At 39.6% G+C, this 12,136-nt stretch overlaps 1 protein-coding gene across 3 annotated transcripts in view; it reads left to right on the forward strand.

The window, feature by feature from the left end:
* The window catches only part of rarg (retinoic acid receptor, gamma), a 56,656-nt gene extending 46,658 nt beyond the window's left edge, over nucleotides 1–9,998 (forward strand). For all 3 annotated transcript variants that reach the window (XM_015386030.1, XM_015386021.1, XM_015386038.1), the window contains 7 exons: nucleotides 2,661–2,809; nucleotides 3,006–3,147; nucleotides 4,849–5,012; nucleotides 5,256–5,432; nucleotides 5,714–5,918; nucleotides 6,109–6,267; nucleotides 8,087–9,998. In XM_015386030.1, the coding sequence (XP_015241516.1) occupies nucleotides 2,661–2,809; nucleotides 3,006–3,147; nucleotides 4,849–5,012; nucleotides 5,256–5,432; nucleotides 5,714–5,918; nucleotides 6,109–6,267; nucleotides 8,087–8,451 (1,361 nt within the window). In that variant the 3' untranslated portion in view covers nucleotides 8,452–9,998. The remainder of the gene's footprint in view (nucleotides 1–2,660; nucleotides 2,810–3,005; nucleotides 3,148–4,848; nucleotides 5,013–5,255; nucleotides 5,433–5,713; nucleotides 5,919–6,108; nucleotides 6,268–8,086) is intronic.
* The last annotated feature ends 2,138 nt before the right edge of the window (nucleotides 9,999–12,136 follow it).

Genomic DNA, 12,136 nt, shown 5'->3' on the forward strand with positions numbered 1-12,136 from the left:
GGGCGTAAACTTCAGGTTGCAGATTGATTTGCACATTTGGCTCTGAGATTGCCCTAAAAGCTAATAGAAAACATATTTGCCTCCAGCAAGGTAGAACTTTCAAAGCCGGAATTTGAATGGATTCTTTATAGTCAAATAAAAATGCACATGAAAACCAGATGTTTCAGCATTGGGCAATAAACTAAGAATGTCTTCATATTTCTGTGATTCTCATTAATGAGGTTGTACAGCACAAGCCACAGCATCGGCTGAAAAAGTGGAAGTGATGGTCAACTTGGTCTTGAACGAGACCTTTCCTCACTGCCAGAACCCCATCCCCCCTTCAACTCTTTCCCACTGCTGCTTTTTTCCCCCCAAGTTCTTCTTTTTATACCTCTTTTTTTATCCTTTTGAAGTCTCCTCTCTCTTGTAAAAAGGCAAGCTGGTGGTTTTGCCTCAGTCTTAAGGAGAAAACAAAGAAGGAAGGGGATTGTAGGTTAAGTTTAGGCAAGCCCTCTGTGCTCCTCATTGAAGCTAGGGGGGGAGGCAGGGGCAGTAAAAGTAAGAATTTTAGAGCCTCTCTGTTTTTCATTTTATGATTGGCTTTTTTATGGGCTGGAAGCCACAGCTGGTGGTGTGAATAGCTGCCCAAGGTGACCGAGTCCCAATAAAGTGCTCGCCAGCCGGGCTGGGGCCTCCAGTCCAGCCATGGGACCGCCTTTATAGGCCGTCTTACGAGCTTAGGCCTCTGTTAAAACCTTGCAGGGCTGCACTGAGGAATTTAGGGCCAGGAAACAAGAGAAAAATAGGGTTTATGTGTCAGGGGTTAGTGGGATCCAGAGATGGGGGTAGAAGCTAGAAGGTGACCAAGGGTGAAAGTGTTTTTTGGCCATGTGTGTGCGTGTCGGAAAATTGTGGGTGGCTTTGAGCTGATGCAGGCCAACATGTGTGACAAAGATCGGATCCAGTATAAGTGCAGCAGCTTGTGTTTCTCGGGGGAACTATGGAACCTTTACATCACACATGCATTCACAAAACACCCTGTAATGCTTTGAAATGTAAAGACGTGTAATGTACCATAGAAGGTGTGTGACCCGAGCAGAAACTGACGTCAGATGTTCGTGAGGCCATTCACAGAACGTGTGAAAGCCTTTGGTCTTGTCGTGGAAATGTTTGTATCTCTTATGCATCCAAAGGAATTGTTGTTAGCATAAGGAATGAAGAGAAGCAAGCTTTGACTTTTGGCTTCAGTAGCAAATTCTAAAACCTAACAGACTACATGTCAATCAATAGTGCGTCTGCTTACTGCTGTAAAAGATAGTTTACTCTGGGACTGTCAGGAAGTCATTATCTCTTCATTCAACTGTGTTCAGATTAATCAGTGATACAGCCTAGTTGCCTCTGAGACTTGAAGTATTTGGAGAAGGGGGTAATTTTTGTGCCAGATACTTATCTGTATCGTATCTCTTTTAGGGTGCCTTACTTTCAGAATACTTTTAGAATTATTCATTTACATCTCCTGCTGATTTGTAAAGTGAATTTTAGGCCACTACTTTTACTTAAAAAAAAAAAGATGGATCTGAACATGTAGACAAGATATCTGGACTTAAACTAAAACAATCAGAACAATACCAGAAGTCCCTTTTGCCTCAGCCCACTTTGGATATAATTACTTAAGCACCAAAACAACAGTAGAGCATTTCTTTTATGTGTAGTTTCACATCCATCTTGCTTTGTTTTGACTCTGTTTGCATTAAACTTTGAATGCAGTCTGAAGAGGTCAATGCCTGAGAGATTTTTGTCACATCTCTGTCCATGACTAAAATCTCTCTTGATGTTTTTTTCTGTGGGATGGTGTAGCCTAAAAAATAATAGTGGAGTAAAACCTGATGGAAGAAATATATCTTTGAAATATACTGAGTATTCTAGCTGGATTTTTATACTTCAGCCCTAGAGTAAATGCCTCAAACTTTAGTCTTTGAGGCCCGGTGTCCTGCAGCTCTTCATGTCATCAGGTACTACAGAGTGCTGCTAATGAATTAATTCAGATGTACCGAAGCAGATGCACCTCTATAAGCTAAAATACACCAATCTTGAGGACTAGAGTTTGATTATTTTGTTCTAAAGATTTAAAACATGACTTGCACTTGTGGTTTGGCCCTGGAACTTTATGAACAATCTTAAACTGGTACAATAACACTAAGCAAACTGAGGCTATGTGATTTGCTGTGTATATTCTCCCATAAAAGGTACATTTGATTTAACAGCCAGGGATGTTCATAGAACATGAGCTATTAAAGGTTTAGGACAACCCGTTTTATTATAGCTGTAGTGGTAGAATAATGACCTCACGGATCTATCTCAAACTTGACTCTGTAATAAATGGCTTGCATTTATTATACTTCAGCTTGAGGCAGTTTAAACAAGATAAATGTAGATTTTTAAGAAGTATCACTGAAACAAATGTTGTTTAATTGGGCCTAATGATGAAACACCAAATGACTTGAACTTAAGAAGAAATTCTTGCCTGCTTGTCATAGATAGTTTATTTAGAGACACTAAACTACACACTTCAGCTGTATGAACAGACAGTTGATCTGCAGTTATTTGTAGACCGGATAGTAGTTCCAGGACAACAATTAATGACAGATTACATCTTCTTTGTCTCTTTCCTCCCACAGCGGTGGAGACACAGAGCACCAGCTCAGAAGAGATGGTACCCAGTTCCCCGTCCCCTCCTCCCCCACCTCGTGTCTACAAACCCTGCTTTGTGTGCCAGGACAAGTCCTCGGGGTACCACTACGGGGTCAGTTCCTGCGAGGGCTGCAAGGTGAGGAGGACCTGTAGGACCTACTTAGCTTCACTTCTGCTCATCTCATACGTCTCTCAAACTATTTTAATGTTATGCTAATGAGAGGAAAAGCAGCAAGTTAAATGTCACATCCTCTCTTTGATAACTGTAGTCTGCATATTCTTTTTTTCCCTTGCCATCTCACTCTTTTGTGTCTTGCTTCCTGATGCTTCAGGGTTTCTTCCGTCGCAGTATCCAAAAGAACATGGTGTACACCTGTCACAGAGACAAGAACTGCCAGATTAACAAGGTCACTCGTAACCGCTGCCAGTACTGCAGGCTGCAGAAGTGCTTTGAGGTCGGCATGTCCAAGGAAGGTAGGTTCTCCTAACCTCTAAAACCAGCTCTGAGTTGAGCCATTAGGGAACTAAGCAGAGGGCTTTCAAGGGTTCACTAAGGAATGATCCAGTTGATTTAAAACAAGTCTGATCTACTTTATACTAACAGAATTTAGAAACCTTCAAACTATTGTCATTCTAAGTATATATCTAACAGAACACTGGGAGTTAGACAACTACCTCTATCACCCAATGTAAAAATGAAAACAATTTAAATTTCCTATAATTGCAGCTATGTTTTTGTGGTTTATCCCTCTGAACAACCACTGTTAACTTCAGCTTCTCAGATCATCTAATTTGCATTTCTGCTAAATAAATAAACCATTTGTAACTTCTTAATGAAATCTTTTTTTAAAAACCTTAAACCTTACAAGTATGGTTTAAGCATGTTCCATATTTTTTATTTAAGATAAACACTTCTTTAGTTAAGGGAAAAAACGGAAAAAAATCACATGGTGTGTTAATCATGGTGCTGAAGGGTAATTAAATGTCGCTTTATCTCAAATGTTGCTGGTTGTATGGAAACATTTGATGTCATGCAAAGATCAAATTACTTGGCCAGAGAAATGACCCAATTTTCCCTTTTATTTACTTCTAAGCATCATCTCAACATGCTGTTTTTCTCCTTTCAGCGATTTCAATAGTATCCAGTGTCGGCTTATTAATCAGCCGTGAAACAAATTTTATTTAATGAGCAATGCAATCATGCTAAGTTAATCATCCTGTGGTTCTGTAGCTGGTGGCCAGTGGCTTTAATTAGAAGTGGCCTCTCAGAACTAATTCTGCTTCAGGTCCCATATAAGCTTGAGACATCTCTATGCAATACACTTAAAACTCACAGCCAACATGGAGTTATGTGTGCTTGACTGAAGCTGCTCATCGGCTCATGTTCAGAAAAAGACTCTGGGAAAGTATGCAGCATAGAAACACAGAAGCAGATGATGAGTCCTTCAGGGGTGGTGATTGGGGTGAGTCTGGCATTGCATCAATCATATGACTAATCGCTTCACAAAATGAATCTGATTTCCTGTTTCGCCACGAAAACCTCACCCCTCTGGCTGACAAAAACACTGTCTTCATTCATGTAGAAAAACGCAGGAGAAAATATGATTTAGAGCTCTCACAAAGAAAACCTTAGCAGGATACATTACTTTTTTCAGTATCAAAAACCCCACTTTTGTTCCCTTTTTGTTTCACACTGTCAGTGGCAGTAAGTGCCAGTTTCTTGCCCTTTTGCAGAGCCCAGGGGGACATGTACGTGGGTGTAATGTTTGTGTGGGATGTGTGTTAAGACCGGGATCACATTGTGCTTCTGCTATTACTGGATATCCTGAGAGGAAGGAAAGTATGGGAGGCGGAGGAGGGAGAGAAGGCAGAGCGGACTGGCTTGTGTGCATTCGGTGGACAGATTGATCGACATGGAAGTGACTGGGTGATAGGAGGAAGATAGACGGTGTCTGTGTTAGTGTCAGTGGCTTTAAGATCAGCTTCTGGTGCTGCTGAGTTATGCTTTCCACTAGTGAATGTGGAAACATGAGGTGCAAGTCATTAAAGAGATAGTCGTTACTCTGTTTCAGATATTAGATATTGTAAATGGAATAGATTCATTTTTTATGATTACTACCAAATTGTCTGATAGGTGGAACTTCTTAACCTCTTTTTTTTTTTCTCCCCATGTAGCGGTGCGTAATGACAGAAACAAAAAAAAGAAGGATGTGAAGGAGGAGGTGGTGCTACCAGAAAGCTATGAGCTAAGTGGAGAGCTGGAAGAGTTGGTTAATAAAGTCAGCAAAGCTCACCAAGAAACATTTCCTTCACTTTGTCAGCTGGGAAAATACACCACCGTAAGTCAAACCCATGTCCAAAATTACATTGCTTAACTAATTCAGTCCCCATTAGGTCATTTGCATTATGTCTGAATGATTAATGCAACATGTAAATGTTTTTTTTTTTCTTGCTTCTTGTTTGATTGATGACACATGGAAATGTGTTGTGAGGCTCTGGCACCTTTGGTCCTTTATGCAAATAGGGTTGAATATTTTCTGATAGTAATACATAATGAAGTGGCTTTGCTTTTTTGTATTCAGAACTCCAGCTCGGACCACCGTGTTCAGTTGGATCTGGGTCTCTGGGACAAGTTCAGCGAGCTCTCCACCAAATGCATCATCAAGATTGTGGAATTTGCAAAGCGCCTGCCGGGCTTCACCACACTCACTATCGCTGACCAAATCACTCTGCTAAAGTCAGCCTGCCTGGACATTCTGGTAAGGAGTTACTTTTTGCATTATGATGTTCTCAACACTATGTTTAGGAAATAAAGGGAGTGAAATAATCCTTGCTGAGATTATGCTGGTATCTGGTGGATGAAGGTGGTACTGCAAGCCCATTGTCCCAGAAAGAACTCCCAAATCTAATACAAATATTTTGGGCATCATAGATCTTTTTTTGTTTATGATTTTAGTTTTGGCAATCATGTCTGTCATATGATTACATCATATTTTACACATTCATTAACGTTTTTCCTCTCTTTGATTATAACTTGTAGATGCTGCGAATCTGCACACGCTACACCCCTGAACAGGACACTATGACCTTCTCAGATGGTCTGACTTTGAACAGAACTCAGATGCACAATGCTGGCTTCGGACCACTCACAGATCTGGTTTTTGCCTTTGCTGGCCAACTTCTACCCCTGGAGATGGATGACACTGAAACTGGTCTCCTTAGTGCCATCTGCCTTATCTGTGGAGGTACTGCAGCATACATATGCATGACAAATCAATGAGCTGCAAAGAAAAAAAAAATTCTTCTTCTGCTTAAACACTATAAAGAGTTTAAGAATTCATTGCAAAAATATCTTTTAATATTAAATATATAAGTATTTATAAGTATTTAAGATGTACATTTAGAATATTAAATGTGAGTTATATCCTTTTTCAGATCGCATGGATCTTGAGGAGCCAGAAAAAGTGGATAAGCTTCAAGAACCTTTACTTGAGGCTCTTAAGATCTATGCCCGCCGGCGCCGCCCCAATAAACCTCACATGTTCCCTCGTATGCTGATGAAGATCACTGACCTCAGAGGGATCAGCACTAAAGGTCAGTCATTATACCTTCATGGCTACAGTATCATCTGGAGCTAAGTAAGTAGAAGCCCAATTTGAGCCTCAGGTTGGTGCTGAAAGCTAGAAAGTTTTTATTACAAAGTCACTTTTCACCTTTATTTCAGTTAGGTTGTCATAAAACACAGAGGGATTCAATATCACGGACAGTCTGTTCAGATGAAGGTTGAAAAGAAAAACAATAATAGTTTATGCAAATGAGATCATATAGTCAAATTGATTCAAAGTTTTCTATCTAAGGAAAACCAGTTGATTGCATCAACTCATTGATTCAAATGCAATCCCTCACACTAAGCATGCTTGTAGCAACAGTGGAGAGGAAAAACTCCCTTTTAACAGGAAGAAACCTCCAGCAGAACCAATCTTCAACATCTATAAACAAGGGTGTTGATGGCAGCAGCACAGCTGATATTTCTCTCCAGGATGGTTTCACAGCCAAACAGAAACAGACCAGATGGAGCTACTATGAGAAAAAGCAGAGAGAGCATAACGTTAGAAATTGAACTAACAGATTCTGCAGAGTGGGAGATATGTATGGCGGTGTAAGTTTCCAGCTTGTGCTGTACATGCCCTCCTACAGTCAGCCAGAATATTAGATTTAGGGGAAAACTGCATAAAACATGCAGACGTTGTGTCCGCATGTCTAATTCCCACAAGCAAAACGGAATCTTTAAAAACAGCAGCCTACTGTGCTCATTTTTTCATAGTCCTTGAACTTTAACTCTAAATTTCACAGAATTGAACTAGTACTGTATTTGATAGACCAATGCAAAGTAGTGCTTAAAGATGCAAATGATGGATGTTTTTTTTCCTTTTAAATAAAAGCCTTGTGCTTCTGAAAACTGTGGCACACAAATTTATTCAGGCACTTTTACTTTGATGGTTATTTTTTTAAACCCTACAAGCTCAACCATCAGAGGTACCCAATATATCAAAAAGAGCCCATCTGCAGGCAGTTTATTCTTAATGTAAGCATAGCTCTTCTGTAAAGGATTCTAGATAATATTAATCAACAAACAGCATTATGGAGAGTAAGAGAGAGAGCAGGAAGGCCAGGTAGAATGTTGTGGGGACATTAAAATAACAGATTTCAAAATAATATCCTAACCTTTGAAAATATATGCACTTTTCCTTCCATCATTTAAATTTAAAGATTTTTCTATGGAAATATTTGCTGTAGGGATACATTTGTTCAACAGGGCAAGGAAAGCTCACATTTTTGCCTGGAAGCAAAATGCAGAGCAATCCTGAAAGAAAAAAGGTTTTGTACAATAAAGACTACAAACTGGGATTAAAAAGAGATTTTTCAGGGGTGTTCTGCATCATATTTATTTGACTGTGAGTGTTTAAAGGGCATTGGTTGCAGTGCTTCACCTGTACAGCTATACTCTCAGTCTGTTATTTGTTAGGGTTTCCTACTACCATGAATCATATCCCTCCCCTTTTTTAAAATGATCCTTTTTTGGACGGGTCTCTTTCATAAATTCTAATATCCATGCATCCACATTTGTGGCTTTAATGTGAAAAAATGTGGAATAGTTTAGAGGTTTTGAAAAACCTCTTTCTCCACTTGATATTACTTCCTCCATGTTCTTTGATGTGTCGTACATGTGGACATGATTTAGAAATAATCAATTGAAATAGAATATTTTTTATATTAATAGAACGAAGAGCTGTTCAAAGTGAACCATTTTTAAAATGTTTGTATTTCTTAAAATCAACACAATAGTTTCCTTCACTCCTATATATTTTGCATACCTACATGTTACACTAAATCATGTGATCTCTGTATACAGGTGCCGAAAGAGCCATCACCTTAAAAATGGAGATCCCAGGCCCAATGCCTCCTTTGATCAGGGAGATGCTCGAGAACCCAGACGCATTTGAGGACCAAACGGAAAGCAACGAGAGTCCACAGCCCCCACCGCCGCCGCCCCCGCCACCACCGGCTCTGGTTGTAAAGCAGGAGGTTGAAGATGAGGACGACAGCTGGGGCACAGAAAACTGCAGTGAGCCATCGCCAGAAGAGGAGGACGAAGATGAGGATGATGACCTTGGAGATGAAGAGCGAGACAGGGGCTCGGACAGTGACGGGGAACCCTGGGGTGTTTTGGATACCTTAGATGGGTCGAGGAAAGGCCTTGTAGGGAGGGCGCAGTGAAGAGAACATTTCATGCTCGTATAGGCTCTTGTTATAAACACATGCAAACATCCACACACACAATATCATATAGACGTACAACAAAACCTCACTCACTGTTCTTCCAAAATGTAAAAAAAAAAGAAAGAAAAGAAAATGCTGGCCTTTCCTTACTCCCTCTGCTCTCCTTGCTGCACATTACTGTGTCCTCCTATTTGGAGCACAGCAGAGCCTTAAGTGTACAGACACTTCTAACTCAGGCCACATGGTCCATGACACGGAAACTGCAGAAGCATAAAGTCAAGAAGAGGCAGCAGTAGACCATATGAACTCTTGGCTTGGCCTCGAGGGAAGTTAACATGACAAAAGGAACGTAACCTCTTTAAAAAGCTAAATATTTCCTTTCTTTCCTACTATTGTTCTTGATATCTAAAATAGGGGGACAGCCAAACCAGATACCAGAACTGAGCAGTTGAATTCTGATGGATTACAACAAGCACATTATAACAAAAGTACAGGGCAATACCAAATTGAGTATGCTAACCTTTTTTATTTGTTTGTGGTTATTGCTTTTGAACATTGGTTTCTGATTGTTTTTTTGTTTTTTTGTTTAAATTACTAAATAAGTTCATACATATCTATATAATGTCATATTTTGTCTTTCATGTGTTTATTATGGCTATATACCTATAAATTCCTTTGGCAATTTTTTCATTTAGATTACTTTGGAAGACATTTGGAGGGAAAGAAGCATCAATACAGCTGGCTGAGTCTTCCTTATTATCTGTAGAAGCCTTATCTTAGTTTTTTGTTTGTTTTTGGAGCAACATGGCTTGCTGCAGATCTCAATGATAATCATACAGAACTAATATTATGTTTGCAGTGACCCAATCGGTTTCTGTTATCAGGGAATTGGCATTTTTTTCTTTTTTGCTGCCATTAAAGCAATATGTGCAGGAAGTATCTTTGTGCCAAAGTTAGGGAAAGTCAACCTTTGAGAATAGGTTTGACTACAGGCAGGGACTCCAGCTACAATCAGGTGTTACTCACACTAAAGTGCTCACTTTTGACGTGCACTAGGAACACACGCTCAGTTATGTAAACAACTTACACACTTTCATTGGACTTCACTTAGTAAGAGATGTGCCACCATGGTTTAAGCTTGACTGCAAAAGTAGCATTTTAGTCTGCAACTTTGGCACATCTCACCCATTTAGGTTAAATCCTTTATCTCTTAACATGATATTCTGACCTTAGCGTGTCAGACATGGGATGCAAAATGAAGACATCCGATTTAAGGATATATTTTCTCTGACTGGTGACTGTCTTGCAGGAAACTAAAAACTATCTGATCTGTGAACGTACCATACAGAAGTGCTTCCAAGCTGCCCTGACAAAAGCACTCCTCTTCGGTGTGGAAGTTGTTACTGTAAGATGAACACTTGCTGGTTTTAGCAGCAGTGTGGTGTTTGAAAATGATGCCTAAGGAAGCACAAAATCTGTCAGAAGGAAATTTTTCACCATTCATCCACTTTGCTTGGACAGAGCGCTAGACTTCACTGTGTACCCAACAGTTAGTACTTTTACAGCATTGTTTGTTTTGTAATCAAATGCTTTTGGTACAAGGAGTAACCTCCTGCAACAAGGTGTCAAAGTTAGTGCCCACCTTAGAGGAGTTTTGTAGGAAATCTGAATATGTAACAGCAAATTATTGTAAGTTATTCTTTTAGAATTCATCGTCATTCAACATGCTTCATTTAGAAATTATAAGAATCTGGGTCTGCCTTATCTAGGAGCACACGCGAAAATTCATGTTCAGCTGTTCTGACAGTGCAGATCGCTAATATAAGATGCAAATTCTGCTTTTGAACTCTAAACTACAGGCCTGAGGTTTGGAAAGGGACTTAATGTTTCCTTGTAGAATGCCTCAATTTATAATTTTTATGGATTTTGCCATTTCTTTACTGCACAGTAAGACAAAGATTGGTCAACTGTTTTTGGAGTTGACGTTTTCATTAATGTTGGCAGAGCCTAAAGAAAGAAAGAAAGAGTTTATGGGTTTAGATAAGGAGGAGTCACACCATCTGTGCAAAGGTATAAAAAACTAAATACAGTTTACGGGGAAAGAAGACCTCAAAAAGCTGATTATTAAAAAAAATGTATGTTGATCAATAACTTAACACTATCTATTCTGTAGAACAATGTATTAGTAAAACTACATTGAGTCTGTGGAAAGTTAACCTTGCTTTCAAGCATTTGGCCTGCAGTGGAGTTCATAAACAGAAATCTGAATCGCCTAAAGTTAGAAGAGGCAGGTCTGGACCTTTTGGAAATCGCAGATTAGAAATCCACCTTTAAAACTCCAATCAGCATAGTTAATCCACACATTACCTTAGACTCAATCATCGACAACATAGTGGCATCAACATAATGAACAAAGACAAATGCAGGATTTTCTTCAGTTTTACTAAAACATATTTTTAATCAGACTCAGGGCTTTTCAGAAAGGACCAAACACTAGATGCTCTTATGGCATGCTAGAAACAGGCAATATTTATGTGTGTATTTCTAACTGTGGATTAAAAGCCCCCATAGCATAGATGCTAGTCTGACTCTCATCACCACCCTCACCGAGCATCTGTGCAGCAAACTGCCTTCTGATCTCAAAGCCATTATCTCATCTTGTCTTCTAATGTATACTCCCAACTCTTATTGAGGGAGAGGAATGTGTGTTCTCATGTATCAATTCTTAATTGCCAAAACGTCAGAATGGGCGATTAGCTGGGAGACAATGGCTGATGTACAGTGCAGAGGTTCTTTTTTTATTATTATCTCTGTTTAAAGCAATATGGACATTCTTCTAGTAGCAATGAGACTTGCCATCTGAACATAGGCAGGTCTCTTTGTGTGTGTTTGTATGTGTGTCTTTGGTTGTATGTACATGGATGCTGTTACATGTCTTTGGTCAATGGGTGAATGTCCTCAGCATGGTGCTGCCACAGTCTTGTGTGGCAACCTCATCCTTCCTTTCTCTGCTGGGCTGTCAAGATGTCAGTAATGGTAATGCTGGCAGAACATTGAGATTATGTTGTTTTCTGTGTTTTGTTTTGTCAACATGGCCAACATGTTGCCAATCCTCTGTTTATTTCAACTCTTGTCATACAAAGAAAAGCCATATAAACAGTAAGAGGCACAATAAACTACTTTTGTGAGAGTTCTAGCCTTTTTATTGCATGTTTTGCCCGTTTCAGGAATGGTGCCTCCACTTTTCATGCAAACTTGTTTTTGCAGTTGCTACTGGGCTTAAGCAGTAGAGGGAGCTCTTGCACTGTTACTCCCAGGCGTTGGTGCATGCAGCCTCAAAGACTTCATGGAACAGCAAGCAGGATAGGAAGCTCCTACTAATAAATTACACCCTCCTGCAGAACAAGGACATCAGATAACGGTCTGCTCCCAAGATCTGCTCTCTACTCTTGTAGAGAAGCAATGTTTTCCCTTCAGCTTTGTCTCCTGAAGACCATAATGACATGTATTCATTAATATGTAAGACATAAATTGGGGACTAAAGAGAATGTAAGTACAACACTAAAATGAAAGAAAAATGGAGGGAAAAAAAGGTTAGAATCTAACAAACTATTTCCATCCATCCATCCATCCATCCATCCATCCATCCATCCATCCATCCATCCATCACAATAAAGAACAA

The sequence above is a fragment of the Cyprinodon variegatus genome, unplaced genomic scaffold (genome assembly GCF_000732505.1).
Source record: "Cyprinodon variegatus isolate N-32 unplaced genomic scaffold, C_variegatus-1.0 Scaffold16, whole genome shotgun sequence".
Taxonomy (NCBI): Eukaryota; Metazoa; Chordata; class Actinopteri; order Cyprinodontiformes; family Cyprinodontidae; genus Cyprinodon; species Cyprinodon variegatus.